General features: G+C 44.0%; 1 protein-coding gene across 5 annotated transcripts in view; it reads left to right on the top strand.

Annotated features, from left to right (window-relative positions):
- Lmod3 (leiomodin 3) overlaps positions 1 to 19,448 on the top strand; it is a 60,675-nt gene extending 41,227 nt beyond the window's left edge. For 2 of the 5 annotated variants that reach the window (XM_076567436.1, XM_076567437.1), the window contains 3 exons: positions 4,638 to 4,953; positions 8,167 to 9,525; positions 19,106 to 19,448. In XM_076567436.1, the coding sequence (XP_076423551.1) occupies positions 4,660 to 4,953; positions 8,167 to 9,525; positions 19,106 to 19,132 (1,680 nt within the window). In that variant the 5' untranslated portion in view covers positions 4,638 to 4,659 and the 3' untranslated portion in view covers positions 19,133 to 19,448. Of the gene's footprint in view, positions 1 to 2,380; positions 2,480 to 4,051; positions 4,186 to 4,380; positions 4,530 to 4,637; positions 4,954 to 8,166; positions 9,526 to 19,105 lie in introns of those variants that run through there. The other 3 variants (XM_042273705.2, XM_076567438.1, XM_006972573.4) reach the window with 3 other exon arrangements.
- The last annotated feature ends 1,922 nt before the right edge of the window (positions 19,449 to 21,370 follow it).

The following is a 21,370-nucleotide window of genomic DNA, read 5'->3' as shown; positions in this document are numbered from 1 at the left end:
GCTCTTCTCTGCCCAACTCCTACTCTTCTCCCCTATTCCTTCCTCAATCTCTCCCCCTTTGCCTCCTCCTTCATTAAAAGTAGATGTGCTCCTCCTCTGCGGCAGGGGAGGTGGGGTGGGGGACTGGGGCATAGAGCAAAATGTTGCCATCACTAAAGATCAGAGATCTAGAAGGAAACTCTGTAGAGTTTTTAAAGCCTTATTTGTGGCTGACACAGCAAAAGGCCTGACACACACACACACACACACACACACACACACACACACACACACACACCGCCTTCCAAATGCTGACATTCCTTCATTATTAAGGGCTATCTGAAGACATCTGCTCATCTGCTGTTTTTATTCTTGCCTATCCTCTAACTCATCCAACGTGCTTTCTAAACAGTAGCCAAAGTGGCCTTCTGAAAGCATAAACTACAGTGCACTCCACGTGAAACCCTCTGCTGGTTCCCAATGATGCTTAGAAGGAACAACTTAGTCCTGGACATAAACACACATCCTGCCTGGCCCTGCCTGGCCCTGCCCCCAAATCCTCCGGCCCAACAGTGGCCAGTCATGTGAGGCTTAGGTAACTTCCTAGATTCTAGGACCTAGAATGTTCCAAGAATTGACCCGCCAGAAAGACTTTGCACACACCATTCCCGTTGCTCTTCACAGGTCTGTGCTTGTCTCTCAGACTTCCCTTCCTGGGTGCCATCATTCTCCACCGCTGTTCTCTAACATACGGAATCCATCTTCCTCTAGCATTTACTGCAATCAAAAGTGATGGACATCGTCTCTTTCTTTAGAACCTTACTTTCTCTGTCTTGATCACTCCCACATTCCTAGGTACCTAACATAGTGCAGGGCACAAAACAGGCCCTCAGCAAACACTCTGACAAGCTGTTCGAGCCTGGCCTGTCAGATGAGCGCTTGCCATGGGATACCCACACCCAGGATAGTGTCAATCATTTCTGGTTGCGTTGAAGTCTGAGAGATGAGCTCAGATCAGCGTAAAGCAGTGGGAACAGCATGTGCAAAGCCCTGGAGGCAGGTAAAATCTTGGAATGTTCGAGATTCCAAAAAAAGCACAGATTCTAAGACCCAATTTTGAGAATTTTGATTCAGGAGTTCCTAGGAGGGAGCCAATTTCATTTCCTCCTCTAGACTCTGATCCAAAGTCAGTTCTCTGTGAGCTGTTGGGTTGTGCAGGTGACGTCCCCACAGGTAGCTAGCTGCTTGCTTTTGCCATTGTGTTGGATGCTGATGTGGGACGCTATGGCCGCTGTAAAGCACCACAAGGAGCAAACACAGCTAACTCATCTCAGTGTCAAAGGAGGCTAATTAGACCCGCAAAACCCTCTCTGTCAGCAGGCGGGTAAGGTGCCCTGGGAAGCAGCTGGCAGAGATTTACCCACTTCCTGCCCCTGAAAGAGGCTGTCAGAGGAATCAGGGCTCCTTGTAGTAATCCTCAATCAGCTTGCTCATCAGAGGCTTTGGGGCATGTGGAAACAACATCAGGACCAAATGATAATCTGAAAGAATTCAGATCCTTTCTTTAGGGAGGATCTCTTATTTACATTTCAATGTTAGGCTTCTTTCTGTTCTTTACAGAGAATCCCATCTAAGGGGCTCTTGGCCGCTTTCTGGAAAATTGCCAATATTTTTAAAGCCGCTTTTGTTCATGGCTGTTAATATAATGGTTTCTCTCGTAGAAGAAAATTTTTTTAATGTTCTATATTTTTTTATCTTGTTTTTGTTTTTCCTTAGCTGTTTCTGTGGTTGTTCTGAAATATGAGAGATTGTGCTGTTTGAGAATGACTAGGGAAAAAAGCACGTAATGTTCAGATGCAATTTTTTTTTTTATTGATTGATTCGTTTACTCTGCATGCAGAGCTCTGGAGCATGGAGGAATATGTGTGTGTGTGTGTATATATGCAAATACACACAACACACATACACAAATACATATATACGTGTGTGTGTGTGTGTGTGTGTGTGTGTGTGTGTGTGCATGAGGAATAGTAACATATGTATATAATTTACCCATGCTGGGGATATATTGCAAAAAACAAAAAGGGAATCACTTAGGCATTTATATGAAAAACAAATCATTTTTCATATACTTTGATTCTGCAATTTGACTTCTTAGAATTTACCCAATTACCCTAAGCAAATAAACTTGGATATATACAAATATGTAGCTAGTAAGATGTTCATCAAAGAACTGTTTGTACTTGTGAGAAATGAAAACAGTTTAGATATGTAACAATTAAAGGGTTGGTTACATGAGCTATGAAATTTGTAAACTATAGTTCCTGACAGGGAAATCTTAAAAATTACATTGTTCTAGAATATGTAATTACCTCAAAACTAGTCTGATTTCATCAACTAGGAAACACAGGGAGCAGACCGGACGTCGCACAGTCATCATGACACTTGGGCATCGGAGGCAAGCGGATGGCTGCAAGTTCAAGGGCAGCCATACCACAGAGTGAGTTCAAGAGCTACAGAACAAAACTCTATATCAAAAACAAACAGTAAACCAAAGAACACAGGGCTAGGGACACAGCCAGGGGCAGAGTACTGGCTTCCATGGCCAGATCCCTGGGTTTAATGTCCAAACTGCTGAAAGCCATAAAGGGGATATCATAGTATGGGGTTCCTATTTCTGAAGAAAAAGCATTCATTATCCTTGCTGTCAACAGGGAAATAAGGTGAAAAATTCATTTTTCTCTCTAGCTTTGTATGTCATTTTCAGGTTTGTAGAAAAATATCTGTATTTCTGAGTAAAGAGCTGCAAAATTCAAAATTTGAAAATAGCCGGATGGTGGTGGCACGTGCCTTTAATTCCAGCTCTTGGGAGGCAGAGACAGGTAGAGCTCCAAGTTCAAGGCCAGCCTGGTCTACAGCATGAGTTCCAGGATAGCCAAGTCTACACACAGAGAGACCCTGTCTCAAAAAAACAAAAGAAAAATTTTTTTTTTTTTTTAAAAAGGATTTATAGTGGTGAAGTCTTTCCCCATCCCAGTCCTTCAGACATCCATGCCCCTCTCTAAAAGCACCTAAAATGTTTCGTTTCCTATTTATTTTTCAATAATCTGCCTGATTATGGAAATAAATCATTAAAATAATGATTTTAGATTTATCATTTTGGGGGTCGGGTAGTGTTTGAGGCAGGTTCTCTCAATGTAGCTCTGGGTGTCCTGGAACCTGCTTTATAGACCAGGCTAACCTTGAACTCATGGAGTTTGGCATGCCTCTGCCTCTTGAGTACTGAGACTAAAGGTGTACAGAACCATACCTGGCTTTTATTTCTACTTAAATACATTCTTTTAACTTTTTGCCACAAAAATATCCTGTCATGCACACTGTTTTAAAGCTTGATATAGTCAATAAATGTACGTATACATTTGCACTTTCATTTGCGTGGGAGTATATCTGATCGATACATGTCGAAAAGTAGAATTTCTGGGTCAATGTAAATGTACATTTGTAGCATGAAAAAAAATTATTGGCTGGGCGGTGGTGGCGCACGCCTTTAATTCCAGCACTCGGGAGGCAGAGGCAGGCAGATCTCTGTGAGTTCGAGGCCAGCCTGGTCTACAGAGTGAGTTCCAGAAAAGGCGCAAAGATACACAGAGAAACTCTGTCTCAACCCCCCCCCCAAAAAAATTGCCCCACCCAAATTAAAAAAAATTCTTTTCACAGTTTTTCCCCAGTACTTCAATGGTTTGATTTTTAAAAAAGAAAGGAAGGGAGGGAGGGAGGAAGGAAGGAGGGAAGGAAGGAAGGAAGGGAAAGAGAAAACAAAAAAAGAAAGAAAACAAAAGCTACAACAACAAAAAACATTTATCTTCAGATTTATCTTAATTTATCTAGCTTTGATAGACACTAAGGACAAAAATGCTTTAAAATGCTCAACCCCTCCCTTACATGGAAATTCAGGGGCCTCTTATCCCCATCTGTCAGGTCACAGGATCTAGATGCAGATAAGGGCAGCCTGCACAGTTTCACTTACACAGGGGTGAATACCACAGCAAGAGCTGAGCTGTTCTCCCCAGGGGTACGGCTTTCAGAGCCTGCTGAAGAGAAGAGACGAAGCTTGGAAGCTTGCCTTCCACCTTCAAGGGGCTTTTCTTTCATTCCAGAAAAACTGCGTTTGCTGGCTGGATTTTCGGATTTTCACTCTTATGTTTTGTGAGCTGGTTAAATAAGCCCCAACAGGCTCCCCCTGGTGATCTAGGGCATGTGGGTGGGGGCTGCACAGAGTTGGACCCGACCACGGGAGGGCATTAGAAAAGAATGCAGTTTATTCCTGCACAGATTCTGGGGGCCGGCTACTCCCGGCCGGCGCAGCAGCTGTACTGAAATGTCAGGTGGATTTGTCCAGCTGACTCAAGTTGCCGAAAAGGGAGTCATGTAGTAGTTCCACAACCTGACTCTGCCCAGAAAACCTTGCTTAATATAGATCCCACATGAGCCGAGCCGTAGTCACTCCTAACAACTCAACAGACACCATTGAGGGAGAAAATATCTCAAGGGTGGGTTGACCTGGGATTATTCGTTAACCTGAAGACAAATTAGGTTTTCGCATACTGGTTTTTTTTTTTTAATCATCTTGGATTATTTCTTCTTTTCTGGTGATCTAGAAACAAATAGAAAAAGTAAGCAATGTCGGAGCACAGCAGAAATTCCGATCAAGAAGACACCCTCAGTGAGGAGCTTAATGAAGATGAGATCTTGGCCAACTTGTCCCCTGAAGAGCTGAGGGAGCTGCAGTCGGAGATGGAAGTCATGGCCCCTGACCCCCACCTACCTGTAGGGATGATCCAAAAAGATCAAACCAACAAGGCACCTACGGGAAACTTTGACCACAAGTCTCTCGTTGACTACATGTATCTGCAAAAGGCGTCTAGACGCATGCTGGAGGATGAACGAGTTCCCGTCAGTTTTGTGCAGTCTGAGGTAACCAGGGATCTGTGTGGGACACAAATGGCTGCCGGGGCTGGGCTGGCAGGGTCTGTTTTGCAATGGTGATTTCTCAAGACTACAGGATGTGGTTCTGTTTTGGATTCTACTGCATCTAAATTAAATCACAATATCAAGTCCTATCCCATACTGTAACTTTCTGAAGAACAGTATAATTGCAAGGGGGTAAGCTGATGACTTCTTGTCAGTGTCTCTCTTTCAACACTGACACTGGGGTCCCTGTGTGGAGTTCATGGTCTGTGGCCATGATATATAGTGCTTTAACTCATAACCCGGAAGCAGCTGTTCTGACATTTTTGGCTTCTCCCTTTGAGAATCTCATCAAAACCTCTACTCCCCCTTTCTTTAGCCTGCTTGTGCACACACAATATTTTACATATAGTGTCAAAGACTCCCCGGTTCTGAGGAAATCTGGCCATACACACTAAACCAAACCCAAGACTGAGAATGTGGGCATACTGTCCTTTGAGCATCAATGATGATGTAAAGAAATTGGTGGCTAAGAAGCTGTTTTTAAGAGAGTCGATTTCTTGAGATATCTCAATCTAAAAACTAGAACTGCCATGAGCTTTACAAACCTACTATATATAAAGCACAATTAAAAAATTTAATTACATTTTATTATTTGTGTGTGTGTGTGTGTGTGTGTGTGTGTGTGTGTGTGTGTTTGTAGGTCAGGTTTGGTGGCAGCTGCCTTTACCTGCTGAGCCATCTTGATGGCCCTAAAGCATAGATTTTTAACGTCGCACTTACAAATGACTTGGGAAAAAAGAAGACAGATTTCCCAAGTACAATTTCTTCAGACCCACTTGCTATATACAGGTGTATCTTATCACATTGCTGTCACACTGGTGTGATGAAAGGTAGGAGTGAACATCAACACGATCTGAACTCCAGGAAATAAATCTCTGGCTTGATCAGGCTAGAGCTTACCGTGTGGTTTGCAAACTTCTTACAGTTGCAGGTCTGTGGATTTGAAGACAATCCCACACGAATACCCACTTTAGGAGGGATGCAGAATCAGTGTTTTTTTGTTTGTTTTTTTTTTTCTTTCTACCCTTGGTGTACATTAACCAGCTTGATGATTGGACTCCCCCTGCTGGGACAGATGGGGAATGCGACGGTGCAGGCTTTAGGAGGAAGTTAAGGACTATGTTGTCTACTCCTTCAATGTATCATCAGCATTAAGTTTTTGCTCAGACTGCCGTGTGTCAGACTTCTCCAAGCTTTCAGAATTACACCTACAAGATACACAGATGGGTGAAGAGTGTAGTCATCGATGCACGAGAATCTAGTAAACACTGACCTGAAAGACTGTCCTTTCTCTTCCCAGACAGAGCAAAGAGTTGTAAATCTCACCCTAATCCCATTCCATTTAAGGCTGGCTCTTCCTTCAGAGACTAATGACATTAGAAAACACTGGCGGTTTTTTTTTTTTTTTTTTTCCAGAGCCAGGTTCCAAACCAAGGTTTTAAAAACACACTCTAGCTTCTCAGACTCCTCTCACTTCCCTGCACCATGTCATATTCTCGAGAAATGCAGTGTGCCTGTCGATGAAAGCAGTGGGTACTTTCAGAAGGCTGTTTACCTGTAGCGTACAGGGAAATTCTTTTCTAACACAGTGCCGTCGAGTGCAAACACTCCTGTTCAACTACACATAAAGGCTTTGGTACATGGACTTTAAAATCTGTATCATCAAGTTTCCAAATATATTTTAACACCATTTTTTAAAATATAGACTCTCAAAACAAAATTAACTAGGTTTTATTTTAATGCACTTGGCCTTGTGTATCCTCAGGGACTATAGCCTTGAATTCTACCAATTGTGAATTGAAAACACTAAAAAGAGTTTTTTGTTGTTTTGTTTTGCCACGTGGACTGGATTTATACAGATTTTTTTCTTTTCATTTTTTTGAACAATACAGTATCCCTGTTTACATTACTTGTGTAGTAGACATTACATTGTCTAGAGACAATGTATAATACTGCTTGTATGGGTTAGGTGTGTGCAGGCTATATATGTGTATGTGTGTCTATACATATATATGTATGTATATATCTCCTATATATGAGAGACTTAAGCATTCATCAATTTTAGTGTTCTAGGAACCAATTTCCAAAGAACCCAACAGATGAGTGTCTGGAAGGAGAGAAGCACAGCCCCAAGTGTGTGTCTACAAAAGTCCATCCTTATTTAGTTGTATTTACTTATCATAGGGTCTTCTGTATCAGAAAGACAAGGCAAACTTAAAACCTAAGGCCACACAGTACAAACACTGGACAACCAGCAGACCTTTCTTGTCTAGTCAGGAACTCACTATTTAGACCAGGCTGGCCCAGAACCCAGTGATCTGCCTGCCTCTGCCTCCCGAGTGCTGGGATTAAAGGCGTGCACCACCAACGGCCCGGCAAGTTTTTACAAAATCTTTTATGTATATATGTGTGTGGATGTGTACATGTTTGTGTGTGTGTGTGTGTGTGAGAGAGAGAGAGAGAGAGAGAGAGAGAGAGAACCTCAGGTGTCAGTCCTCAGCATTCACCTTGTTCAAGTCAGGGTCTCTTATTCACCACTGCATATGCCGGGCTAGCTGGCCCATGAGCCTCCAGAAATTCTTATGTCTCTATCTCCCATCTCTCATCTTACCTCATGTGGGCACTGGAGATTTGAACTCAGGTTCTCAGATCCCCAGGCTTGTGGAGCAAGTACTTTACCCACTGAACCATTTCCCCATCCCTGAAAATGTTCTATTTTTTGTTTTTTTGTTTTTTTGAGACGGGTTTCTGACAGGGTGTCTTTGTGTAGCATTGCTGTCCTGGAACTCGTTCTGTAGACCAGGCTGGCCTTGAACTCACACAGATCCACCTGCCTCTGCCTCCCAAGTGCTGGGATTAAAGGCATGAGCCACCACCGCCCAGCTAAAAATATTTTTTTTAAAGATTTGTTTTTATTTTTAATTGTGTGTACGTTGGAGGAGCCTGTGTGTGTGAAATTAGTGTTAGTGTATTTGGGAATAGTGCCTGAGGAGGCCAGAAGAGGGCATCAAATCTCTGGAGCTGGAGTTGGGAGCCGCTCTAAGTAGCCAGACATGGGTGGGGTTGGGGAACCAAGCTCAGGTCCTCCCGAAGAGCAGCAAATATTCCTAACTGCTGAGCCCCATGTATTCTAACTGTCACATACCTGTCTTTTAGGAAAACACTCAAAAACATCATGAAGTAAGAGACAAAGGCATTAAAAACATGCCCCAGTTTTTAAAAGAAAAGCTTAATAGTGAAATAGTTGCAAATAAAAGAGAATCTAATGGGGGTAACAATATACAAGAAACAGAAGATGATGATGAAGAAGATGAAGAGGAGGAGGAGGATGAAGAAGATGAAGAGGATGGAGAAGATGAAGAGGGTGAAGATGATGAAGATGAAAAAGCCAATGAACAAACCCAGAACAATTCAGGCGCCTGTCAGCAGCTGACCACGAAAGCACTAGAAGAACAAAAAGACAGACCAGAGACCAAAGAAAAACTTGAGAAGAAAATAGCCAAATTAGACCCTAAGAAGTTAGCTCTCGACACCAGCTTTCTGAAGGTAAGTGCAAGGCCTTCAGGGAACCAGACAGACCTGGATGGAAGCTTGAGACGAGTAAGACAGAACGACCCCGACATGAAGGAGCTCAACCTGAACAACATTGAAAACATCCCCAAAGAAATGTTACTGGACTTTGTCAATGCCATGAAGAAGAACAAACACATCAAAAGCTTTAGTCTGGCTAACGTGGGTGCAGACGAGAGTGTAGCGTTCGCCTTGGCCAACATGCTGCGGGAAAACAGGAGCATCACCACGCTTAATATCGAGTCCAACTTCATCACAGGGAAGGGCATCGTGGCCATCATGAGGTGCCTCCAGTTTAACGAGACTCTCACCGAGCTGCGTTTTCACAACCAGAGGCATATGCTGGGCCACCACGCCGAAATGGAAATATCAAGGCTTTTGAAGGCCAACAACACTCTGCTGAAGATGGGCTACCATTTCGAGCTTCCGGGCCCCAGAATGGTGGTGACGAATCTGCTTACCAGGAACCAGGATAAACGGAGGCAGAAAAGACAAGAGGAGCAGCAGCAGCAGCAACTTAAAGAGCAGAGAAAGCTGATAGCTATGTTGGAGAATGGGTTGGGGCTGCCCCCTGGGATGTGGGAGAGGTTGGGAGGACCCATGCCCGATCCCAGAATGCAGGAGTTTTTCCAGCCTTCATCCGGACGGCCTCTCGCGGCTCAGGAAGTCCCCTTTGGTGGAAGAAAGGAAATGATGAAAAATCCACCCCAACCTCCACAGTCCATGACCGACCCTGACTCCTTCAGGGTGGTGAAGCTGAAGAGAATTCAGCGCAAATCTCGAATGCCGGAAGCCAGAGAGGCACAGGAGAAAACCAACCTCAAAGATGTCATCAAAACGCTCAAGCCGGTGCCGAGAAATAGACCACCCCCGCTCGTGGAAATCACTCCCAGAGACCAGCTCTTGAATGACATCCGACACAGCAATGTTGCCTACCTAAAACCGGTAAGGAACAGGTCGGGGAAATACGAGTATTTATTTCCCAGTTCCCCTCCTTCTCTCTCTCATTTATATTGTATTTATTTTGGGGACAGACTTACGTATCTCAGGCTGACTTGAACCTGCTAGGTAGCTGAGGGTGATGTACCCTACCATGCCTGGCTAATGCGGGCTGGGGATTGAATCCAGGGCTTTGTACATGCTAGGCAAGTGCACTATCGGATGAGCTATATCCCCAGGCCTGTTAGTTTAATGCAACAGGAGCTTGACTATTGGTAAGCAGAGGAGCAACACCAACAGAGGTAAGATCCTAGTTACTCTTAAGAATAGACCCCGATATGCCCTGTGATGATAATGCTTGCAGCTAAGGTTTATTGAGCGCTTGACTCCTGTAATCATCCAAATTCTAGAAGGTTGGTACAATTACTCTCCCCATTCTGTGAAGGAGACACTGATGCTTTGGGGAGTTACTAACATGTCTAGCAGCTGCCACCAGGAAGTGATGGCACTGATGTTTTGAGGCGTTAAGCTTTTATTTAGTGTGTTGTTTTGAATTCTTGGTGTGCACGTGTAAAATCAGACCATTCTAGGTACATAGAACTGAGAACTAGAGACTCCAGAAGCCTTCTAGAAGGAACAATTAAGGGGAAAAACCAGTTAAGCCTCATTTGTAAGAAGCTGGAATTAAAGCTACAGGGAATCAGTTCTTGATCAGAAGATGAAGCTAGACCATCCGCAAATACATTTCTGTTTGCCTTTTAGGCAAGCAGCCAAACAGCCAACCTCAGGTTACCATCTTCATGAGCCAATGGAGTTTAAAATACCTCAGGTTTAATATCCATGGAGCCTCTATAAAATTCTGAGATAAAGCTGACTAGTAGAGCTGGCTTTATTCCATGAGCTTAGGTTGCAGAAATGAATTTTTTGGTCATTATTACAGTAGCAGTCATACAGGCTGAAGGATCGATGTCCATAGGCCATATTGATTAATGCTTGTCATTTAAGAAAAATATTGCCTACAACTGAGCTAAGAGATTGTGTTGACAACATAATCGATACATTATTTCATCATAGAGATTCCCATTTTTTTTTTAGAATGTGGAAAGCAAATATTCATGTGAGTTTGTGGGTTTGATTTTTTTTTTTCAGTTTTATTGAGCTTTCTAATCTTAACATAACTACTGTCATTCACATACGTGTATTGGGATGTCTTGAATTCCCATCTCCTAGAAATGTATTGTCATTGTCCCATTTTCTGCATCAAAGATGGTTTTCATCTGTGGTTTGGAGAGCGCTGGATTGGTCCTGGGACAGGTGTCAGGGGAGAATTCTAGAAGTCACATGAGGTCAGGCAGAGGACCTTTGGGCAGGACACAAGACTGTCTGCACCTGCTCTTCCTGGGGCAGCCAGACCTCCGCTGGGGTAGGTGAGGGTGCTGGCTGTGAAAACTGTCACTTTGAAGTCATGGATGGACAATATTCAAGCTGTCTCAGTGCTCCACAGTCAGAAAATAACAAACTAAAAGGAACAAGAGTTTTAAAATCCACGTTGAAGGGAGAGGAGTTTAGGTGACCAGTTGAGCAAACCTCAGGAATCTGGAAAGAAGGAATGTTCCATTGAGACTATCCCATTCCATCCACTCACTGGCATTACTGTAGTAACTGCCCTTTTCAGTGTGGAGGGAGGGACAGGGGATTCCAGTGAATAAATTGGGTACAGGCTGAACCTTGTGGAGCTTACAAAGTAGCTTTTCAGGGCCAAGATTCTTTGTGTTTTAAATAACAGAGGACATATCATCTTTAGGTTTAAATTTTAGAGCAAAGGACATGAAAATAAATCCATGTTGATAACTGTAAGAGTAAACACCCTACAAAATGGGAATGTGTTCATCTGTTCTGTAATGCTATCCATTTTAAATGTACTTAATCAGCTTGCATGCATGTGTGTGTGTGTGTGTGTGTGTGTGTGTGTGTGTGTGTGTGTGTGTACAGGTTATCTTGCCTATTCATGTTCATGTGGTGGCCAGAGGTCAACATCAGGTCTTTTTCTATTGTTCTCTACCTTATTTTTTATTTTTATGTGTATGAATATTTTCCTGTATGTATATCTGTGCACCATTCAAAACTTGATGCTCTTAGAGGCAAGAAAAGGGCTCTAATCCCCCGGAAATGGAGTTACAGAGAGTTGTGACCCACCTGATGTGGGTGCTGGGAACTGAGCCTGGGTCCTCTGGAAGAACAGCCTGTGTTCTTAACCATTGAGCTAACTCTGCAGGTACTCAATCTCAGTTTTTTTGAGATCCATCTACTGAATGTAGAGCTTGATGTTTTAGGTAGACCATCTGGCCAATGAGCCCCTGGGATCTGCCTATTTCTGCCCCTACCCTGGCACTGGGGCTATGGGTAGTGCACCACCACACCCAGCACTCTTTGTGGGTCCCGGGGATCTGAACTCAGGTCCTCATGCTTGCACAGTATACACCTTACACTCCGAGCTGCCTCCCTAATGTCATTCTTCTTAAAAATAAACCGCAAAGGAAAATCCTTTGTGAGTGGCAGCCTTGCTTATTGGCTTCTGCTCTGAAATGGCGTTGTGCCTTCCGATTGCTGACAGTTCCTCTTGCCTTCAGTTGCCCGGCGTGGGCTGCAATGGCTATCTTTTTGCACCAATGCCCCCACGACGTCTTCTATTTAGTCCTATAAAGTACTCTGTGAGGACAAGGTATAAGCACATCACTCCACTGTTGGATGTGTGTAACTTACATCCACTTGAAAGGATAAAAACAGAAAGGTGAAGTGGGTACCTTTTGGTGGGCCCTGCCTCTAAGCAAACACTCCACTCAAAACAGCGTTAGTGCAGGAGGTTTATTGGGGGAGCAGGAAAGAGAGTGGAAGAGTAGAGAGGTCATGTCAAAGTGGGGACTTGAGAGAGGCAGACAGACAGACAGACAGGGAAGAAAGAAGAGAGGCAAGAGAGCAAGCAGCAAGTAGCAAGGCAGCAGGCTGCGCCTGGCGGCTGCACATGTCTCATAGCTGACAGTGGAAAGGCACCTGGTAGCAGGTGACCTAACTGCTTTGGCAGCAGAGGCGGGCTACTGCTGAGCTGGAAACTGACATTCTTCCCTTTTGTTTATTATTAGAAGGTGAGGAAATAGGAAAGAGTAGCAGGTAAGACTGGAATGGGGCACCGTGTTCTCTAGACTGCTTCCTGTTGTCTGGGCACATCTTTGGGGGGCCTGAGAAAGACGGGATGCTGGCCAAGTCCTGGGATAGCTGGCTGTTTCACTCGCTGTCCCGGCTCTGTGGGACCATCTTTGGCGATAAGAGCTAGGAAAGTGCAGGCCTAGTTGGAGCTGTCTGTGAGGTTGGACCATTTGGGGGCAGCCATTTTCAACCTGTCTGGAATGCAGATTTTGAGGGGACCCGGCATGATGATGGCAGAGCAGAAGATAAAGTTAAGAAGTTTAGGGGGAAATTTTTTCTTAGATCCTGGTAATTGAGGAAGGGGAGTCCCAAGACCAGGGGAGATCCCACCCTCAGGAACAGGAAGTAGGTGGGGAAACTTAGGCCATTGATTGACAGTCCATTTGATGACCTGTTCGAAGTGGATCCAAGTTGACTTCCTGGAGCTTACAAGAATTTTTTTGAGTTCACAAAAAGAGAAAAGTTTTAGACACATTAGTATTCCCACTGTGAAACAAATCTGAGACATATTTCACCTTTTTATACACATTAGATCTCTTTTTTATCACCACTTAAGGTTTTTCATCCTCAGACCTCTATAACTTGCATTTATACACCTTACATCACTTTCTTATCACAATTTAAGCTTTCATATCTTCACGTAAACGTTACATTTTTTTCCTATCTAATCATTTACCAGGAGACACAGGTGGTTGATTACTGAGAGCAGTCATTGTAAAGCGAGTTCCTTTCAATAAAGGAACAGTAAAAAGTTTCATTGAAATCTGCTCTGTGAGTTTATCTCTCTGTCTGAGTCTGGTAACTAGGGAAACTGTGTCTAGACCTAGCAGTAGCTCTAGGAAAGTGAAGCCTGTGGCCTGAATTTTACACAGGAAGAGAACTGTGAAGGCAGCTGAAGCGTTGGCTGCTGCTGTTAAAGCGACCAACCCATTACTAGCCTCGTCATCAAATACCATCAGAGTTCTGAGATGGATGAATTTCACCTGAGTGAGCAGGAGTGCAGAGCAAGCAGCTTCGGAATCTATTAAAAATGACAGGGACAGTTACTGGCTGCCTAGACAGCCACCCCAAGGTCCTCCCTCTGTGATTGCTGGGGACAGAGGTCTCAGGGCAGCATCAATCTTGGGCCACCAGACCCAGAAGATCTGACAGACTTCCTGTGGAGTAGGAACTCGTTGGGGGAGGGGAGGGGAGGCTGGGAAGCCAGCCTACCCTGTCTAGGCAAAGCGGGGCAATTTGTCCTGACTGTCCACAGTCTGGACAGGGTCTTAGCAGCAGTTGAGGTGAAAGGCAGTTTTTGGTGTCCCCCCTCCCCCGCCAGGGGCTGGTGTTGCCACATTTAAAGCAGTCTCCAGGTGGAGGTTCTTTTGTGCCCATCCATCTTCTTTGGAGGAGATAGGGGTGCTACTGGGAGCTGGCATGCCTCTCTATCATGAAAAGCTTTATTTTATTATTATTTTTTTATTTTTAAACACTTTAAACGCCGCATTCTGCATAAGCTCCCACTGCTCTGTTCTGTGTCTTCTTTCCCCAGGACGAATGTCTGCTTTAAAGCCAGATCACAGAGCAATCTTTTCAAAGTGTTTCAGGTTTTTTTTTTTTTTTAGCTTCTCTTTTGAAATCATATTGATTGACAGACACTCATAAACCAGCACAAAGACTTCTTACCTCCACGCATCACCTGCTCCCTATCTGCTGTCATTATTGAAACTGCAGTGCATGCAGCTGCATGTGAGTGAGCCCAAGGCACGTGGCTCGTTGGAAGTAATGGTGGTGTGCGCTTGCCCTTGCTGTGGCCAGCTGCTGCAAACACCGTCAGCTGCAAGGTGCTTCCTCCTACTGGAGGAAGAGGAGCACCACACAGCTCCATCTTGGACTCAGTGACATGCTGGGAGCACTAGCAGCGGTAATGTCCTGACGGCCAGAACAGAGGTGTGTTTGTCTTGGTCAGTCAAACAAGACCTCACCCGGTTCTTTTTATAAAGGGACATGAAAGTTTTTGTGGATTTGGGTAATGAGGTAAAAATTTATACACAATTTTGATATCTTGTGGGGTTTGGGTTTTTTTGTTTTGTTTTAAACTAATATCCCTGCCCTGGTTGGGTGGTTTGTTTGTTTGTTTATTTATTTATTTATTTATTTATTTATTTATTTATTTATTTATTTATTTATTGTCAACTTGGCACAAGCTGGAGTCATTTGAGAAGAGGGAACCTCAATTGAGAAAATGCCCCCAGCAGTCTGGTCTGTGGGCAAGCCTATGGGCTATTTTCTTGATTAATGATTAGAATGATGTGGGAGGTTCCAGCCCACTGTAAGTGGTGCCATCCCTAAGCATGTGGTCCTGGATTGTATATATTAAAAAAAAAGAGAGAGAGAGAGAGGGAGGGAGGGAGAGAGAGAGAGAAAGACAGAAAGAAAGACAGAAAGAAAGAAAGAAAGAAAGAAAGAAAGAAAGAAAGAAAGAAAGAAAGAAAGAAAGAAAGAAAGAAAGAAAGAACGTCAACTGGATAAGCTGTGGGGACCAAGCCAGTAAGCAGCACTCTTCCATGGCCTCTGCATCAGCTCCTGCCCTGATTTCTCTCAGTGATGCAGTCAAAAGTTGTAAAGTGAAATAAATCTTTTCCTCCTCAAGTAGATTTGGTCATGATATTTATCACAGCAATAGAAACCTAACAAAGACAACTCCTAAAATTAGAATATTGGATGTTCAAAAACGCATGTGGCAATCATTTGATCTTGGAAAACTTTAAAAAAAAATTTCCTTTTCAGACTTAGAAATAGTATTTTTAATGTATTATTGAACCTATCCCCAAAATCAGCTTGTATTTTTAATTTTTTTTTTAATTTAATGCTTGATCTCTCAGTACCACATGTTCCTGGCCTGGGATTCCTGAATGGAGTCAACAGTGAAGAATAAAGGAAAGCATAGACACTTTGCTCAAATGCTTATACATTTTAGTTTGAGAGAAATCTCCTCTCTGGGTCACAGCTTGAAAACTGACAGCTAAAAACCAGACTTTAGGCCTACTTTAATTGGGCTAGGCATTAGTTTGTCAGTTCTAAATGTCATAGAAAACATTCAAATATTTGGTCCCACTGAAATATTAGATCCGCCCATGAAAAGTATGCATGTGCGTAGCACAAGTGGTGTGTGTGTGTGTGTGTGTGTGTGTGTGTGTGTGTGTGTGTGTGTGTGTGTATACATGCGCTTTACTGGGAATTGAACTCAGAGTTGTGCACATGCTGGACAAATGCTCTCCAGCCAGCTAGCTGCTTCTGCATTGTGGCCTCTGTGGGGCTGGGAAATAGCCTCTCCAGCTTTTTCTCCCACACTTGCTGCCTCCCAACCACCTTGCTTCGTTCACATTTCTTGTTTCCTGAAGAAGTTTTTCATTTGCTCTCATTTTTTATGTCTTATTCCTTAGATAACAACCAGCTCCTTCTCCTAGCGTTACTAACTGTCAATCACTCTGATGCCAGCACAAAGCAAGGCTTCCCCCTCCCTCACAAATGCATGGTTTTCTTTCATCTATCTTAAAATTTTTGCGATTCATTTACCACCTACCATTCCAGAGCAACTTTGCACCTTTCACTGGAATAGGATTCCCATTCTCAGACACTGTTTAATTTTCACTGGAGCTAAGTGCCTGTGGGGCGAAGCCAAGTTCTTGTGCCCAACAAGGTGACTACAATATCCATGCCACTTCACTTCGGGCTCACCTGCACATCTAGACTCTTCCTCGCCAAGTCAGCCATGATGGAGCCGCCTTGCCAAGCTCTCCCTCCGTGAGATTTCAGCTTGATAACATCATGTGCAGCCCTGGCTCACCAGAGCCCTGTCGGCACATGAGCAGTTGCAGAGTTGAAGATGATAGATATGAGCATTCATCTCTGTCCCTGCCCACACTTGGCTTCGTTTGTGACATCTGCTTTCTTTTTCCCCAGGTTCTCTGATTTCTGTCCTTTTAGGAATTTCTTTCCCCACCTTCTCTCTTTTGTGTCAGTCGAAGGCCAGCCCCCTGACTAGTCCTCCCCTAGGGTAACCAGGGTTCTCTAAGTGTCTTCCTTCAACCTGTTCCCAGACCAGGCTTCTCTGTGTGGGCCTTACCTTCCCATGCCGTGGCCTTGGTGGGTCCACCTCTCACACACTCTTCTTCAAAACTCTTGGACTTACCTCCAAGTTGGGCTCAGGTGGGCCCAAATACACTTAAAAACAACTAAACTAACAAGCTAAGGAGAAAGGAACCCCTAGTAATAACAGGGATTGATTTTCTCCTGTTTGTGACTTTGATATTTTAGCCTTTGATTAAATTCATTGCTGCTGTTGCAATCGGGGACAGAATCTTAAGTAGTCCAGGCTGGTGTTGAACTCCTCCTTCTTCCGTCTCTGAAGTCCTGGGATTCCAGGTGTTTTTGGCCACACCCAGCTCAAGTTTGACCTTTTGTAACATCAAATCTGGCCATCTTTTCCTTGATGGTTTCTGCTTGCCCTGCTGTGACATCTCTAATGACGACCTAGTATGTCTTCTTCTCTCCTTGCAACTTTAATAGGCCCAGGTGTCTCACCAAATGTCTGCTGCAGTGGATGAATTAAAGGGTTAAATTTTCCAAAATAAGCATGCTGCAAGATGCCTGATTTACTATGCTTTTCCAATCAGTTAATGATTATCTAGTGACTCAACCCTTTGTCCTGTGATCTGAGCTGCCAGCTTGGTCCTATTTGGAACATGGTATGATAAGTCTGGTTCCTATGGTGGGCCAATGCTACCTATATTTTGCTTTAAAAAAATTTTTTTTAGATTTATTTATTTTTATGTTATGTGTGTGCATGTTTTGCCTGCTTGTTTGTATGTGCACCGTGTGTGTGTGTGTGTGTGTGTGTGTGTGTGTGTGTGTGTGTGTGCCCATTCCCTACAGAGGTCAGAGGAGGATATCAGATCTCCTGGAACTGGAGTTCCTGGTGGCTATGAGTCATCATGTGGGTGCTGGGAACGGAACCTCTTCTTCTGCTTGAGCAACAGGTGATCCATTTCTATGGCCCCACATTTTGCTTTTTTAAATATTATTTTAGAACCTCCACATGTGTGTACAAACATATACAAAGACCACAACCATTTAAGCTATTTGTTGCAGCTTACAAATTATTTAAAGCACTCCATGTATTTTTTCTCATTGCTCTTAATTATTGTTTTCCACGGGTAAGGCCTACCCAGACACCGGCTACACCCTTCCTCTTGAAATCTGGCACCAGAGGTGGAGAGGGTCAGAGGCACATGGGGACTCCTCTTGGCCTGAAAGAGGTATCCAGTGTCCCCTCTGGAGGGCAGGGCACTGTGAAACATTCCTCTCCTGAGAACACGGACAAAGGACTGTCTATAAAGGAACCACAGCAGCTCCCACAAGGTCGCATCACGATGACAGATGCACATGGGCAGGGAAGAAGAAATGGCCTCAGCTATAAACAAATTCCAAGTGTTTTCTTAACGCATCAGCATCTTCTGGAAAATGCACACTTGATGGACTAGTCACCTGCTAAGTTAGAGGACCACTTAAAACCCTTTAAGAACTTCAACTGTTGCTATGCGACAGAAGCTGGATGTAGAATTTAGAGTTGGGCTGATGTGTGTCTTTTGCAGGTTTTTTTTTTTTTTTTTTTTTTTTGTCCTTGTGAAGCTTACCAAAATACATCTTATTTTTATTTTTTACTTTTAATATATTTTATCTTAAAATTTATTGTACCTCCCAGTAGAAATGTGCTTCAAAGAGGATAGGCGTGTGTGTGTGTGTGTGTGTGTGTGTGTGTGTGTGTGTGTGTGTGTGTATGAACACATTTTCATGAATTCTGATCCTCTGCAAGAGCAGTTCTCCACAGTGGAGGAGCCATCTTTCCAGCAGTTCCAGCTATGTGCCCTCAGGGAAGTCACTGCCTTCTCAGAGCCCGTACCCTCCTTGCAAGGCTAATGTAGGACACAGTGAGATAATGTTTTGGACACTGAGTGTCCCCGTTTATCACTCACCCCCGTTGTGCAACTTGATCATTCCCTATAGACTGGAAATTCTTACTGTCATGTTTAGAGGAAAATGATGCTCAGCACCCACCAGCCAGCTAGTAAATGCTGGTACCAGGCTCTGAACTTCTCTTCTTCCTGTGATCTGCTTTGCCACAGGCTCGCAGATCTTAGAACAACCCATGGCACTGGTTAATGGCTAGTAACAGTGGCTTTGGTTGGTTTGCCTTTATCATAATTTTGGTGAGTTCTGCTGCCAACATTTCTAATGCCTTCTGCATCCGCCAAGACTTGTAAGTTTTATGATTTTTGCTGCCAAGCTCTTAAACTTCCAGGATTCATGGTCTCGCCTTCAAATACTTAAACCACAGGTGCAGCTGCCAAAGGAATTGGCCTAAGAGGCAGCAGGATCATCTAGAAGAACAGGACGTGAGCTGGAGGCTGTCTCACCAACAGCACGGGTGGCCGAACTGGGAACATGGCTCCATCCAGGCTGGGCATTGTTTGGGCTGTGAGGAGACACAAGGAGAAGGATACAGAGTCTCAGCGTTCACAGGCAGCAGGTTCCAGTTCTAAGAGTTTGACTGAGTTGGATGAAAATTGTAGAGTGATGCTTCTAGAAGCAGAAGTTAACATTTTTTGGTAAACACTTAACTGTTGCTTCCTTCTGGTAAATAACAATAAATCTGACAGAAGTGTGGACTGTTGCTTATACTCCACTCCCGTTTCTCTCTCCTTCCATCCTCTCCGTTGTCAGCCACCGCATGGCATCTTAAGGGTAATAAATCACATTGAAAACTCCGAGAATTTGAAGGGTGAGTGCCTGGGTCTTCCGCAGCTTTGGAATAAGGGATCCTTGGCTAGTTCTTCGGAGAACCAGTGAAAGCCTCCGGTCTCACTCTACTAGTACTTGTCTCGCTGCTGTAACAAAACACCCGACAAAAGCAGTTTACGAGAGGAACAGTTGACTTTGGTTCATGGTTTGAGGGTGGAGTCCATCACGGAGAGGGAGGCATGGCGGCAGGAACCTGAGGCAGCTGGTCACACTGGCCACAGGAGGCAGAGGGAGATGGATGTGGCATTCAGTGGTATCCTCTTGTGATGTTCAGCCTAGCACCCCAGGCCATGAATGGTGCCATCTGCATCCAGCTCAGCCTCTCTGGAAGGTCCCCCAAAGACGTGCCCAGAGGTGAGTCTCCTAGGTAATTCTAAATCTAGTTAAGCCATCAGTGAAGATTAATTAGCCTAGCCTACCGACTCTGCTCAGCGTTCTCCCTTGCGGACTCCGCTGCTGTCTTGAAGTATTCTTCTGAGACAGGTGTCTGTTCGGAGCAAAGCATGCAAGCAAGAGGCCATGGAGAAGACCATGTGTCACCAGGAAGAGTCAGGAGAAAAGCAAACCCTGCATATATAAAAGTCTCCTGCAGTGATTCCATACTTAGGGACAGTTACAGACAACATGCTGTTTTACAGGTGAAAGGGGGTGGGTGGGTGGTAAGTAAAGCAGTTGTTGGCAAGGTTTTGGGTTTTGCACATACACACGTATACACCACACACACACACACACACACACACACACACACAGTTTAATCTGAGTCTCTTCAAAACCCCTCAAAAGGAAACATATCTACAGTATTAAACACTTCACCCTCTGCTTCAAGATGCTCTGTCACCTGGTGAACCAGTCCACTCTCTTCCCTCACAGGTCATGTATCGCTCTTGAGAGAGCATCCTCTACACACCCCGAGTGTCTCTGCTCTCTGACTTTTCCACAGAAAAACCCAGGACACCCCACCATCTGTGAAGGTCCTGTCCGATTTCCCAACCCCATGGCAGGTTCTGTCTCCTCTGTAGAACCATTCCTGATGTCTCCAAGCCCTATCCCCCCCCCCCCCCCGCAAGTCCCCACAGTTCTTAGTTATGCATTATAGTTAGGAGATGCACACGGTCTAGGATACTGTAACAAAATCTCTAAAGTAATCCCGGGCTTTAAAAGAAAAAGTGGTGAGAACACAGGAATTAGGAAATCAAGTTTTGGTAACTTTCTGCTTTCTTTACCCGAGGCAAAAAGCAACATCCTGATTCTCTTCCCTTTTACACAATCATAGATGGATGTAGGGCAGGCAAAGTGGGCTGGGAGAGAATGTCTCTAATGCAGAGGTTCTCAATCTTCCTAACGCTGCAGCCCTTTAATACAGTTCCTCATGGTGTGGTGACTCCAAACCATACAGTTATTTTGTTGCTACTTCATAACTGTAATTTTGCTACTGTTATGAATCGTAATGTAAGTATCTGTGTCTTCTGATGGACTTAGACAGCCCCTGTGAAAGGATCATTTGCCCCCCAAAGTGGTTGTGACCCACAGGTTCAGAGTTGCTGCTCTAATGGAACGAACTGGAAACAGTACATCATAGGAAGAACAAACTATGAAAAATACGAGCTTTCTCTTCTGTTTTGTTTTTAAGATAATGAATACAAAAGCAGACAAATTTATGTAGCTTCCAATTAAGTAATTTTTAAAATAGTCAACAGCTTATAGCCTTGTTATTGCCTTTTGAAATGTTATTTTGTTTTTATCTCTCTCTCTCTCTCTCTCTCTCTCTCTCTCTCTCTCTCTGTGTGTGTGTGTGTGTGTG

This window comes from Peromyscus maniculatus, chromosome 3 (assembly GCF_049852395.1).
Source record: "Peromyscus maniculatus bairdii isolate BWxNUB_F1_BW_parent chromosome 3, HU_Pman_BW_mat_3.1, whole genome shotgun sequence".
In the NCBI taxonomy this organism is placed as follows: domain Eukaryota; kingdom Metazoa; phylum Chordata; class Mammalia; order Rodentia; family Cricetidae; genus Peromyscus; species Peromyscus maniculatus.
This window is presented reverse-complemented; position numbering and strand designations above follow the sequence as displayed.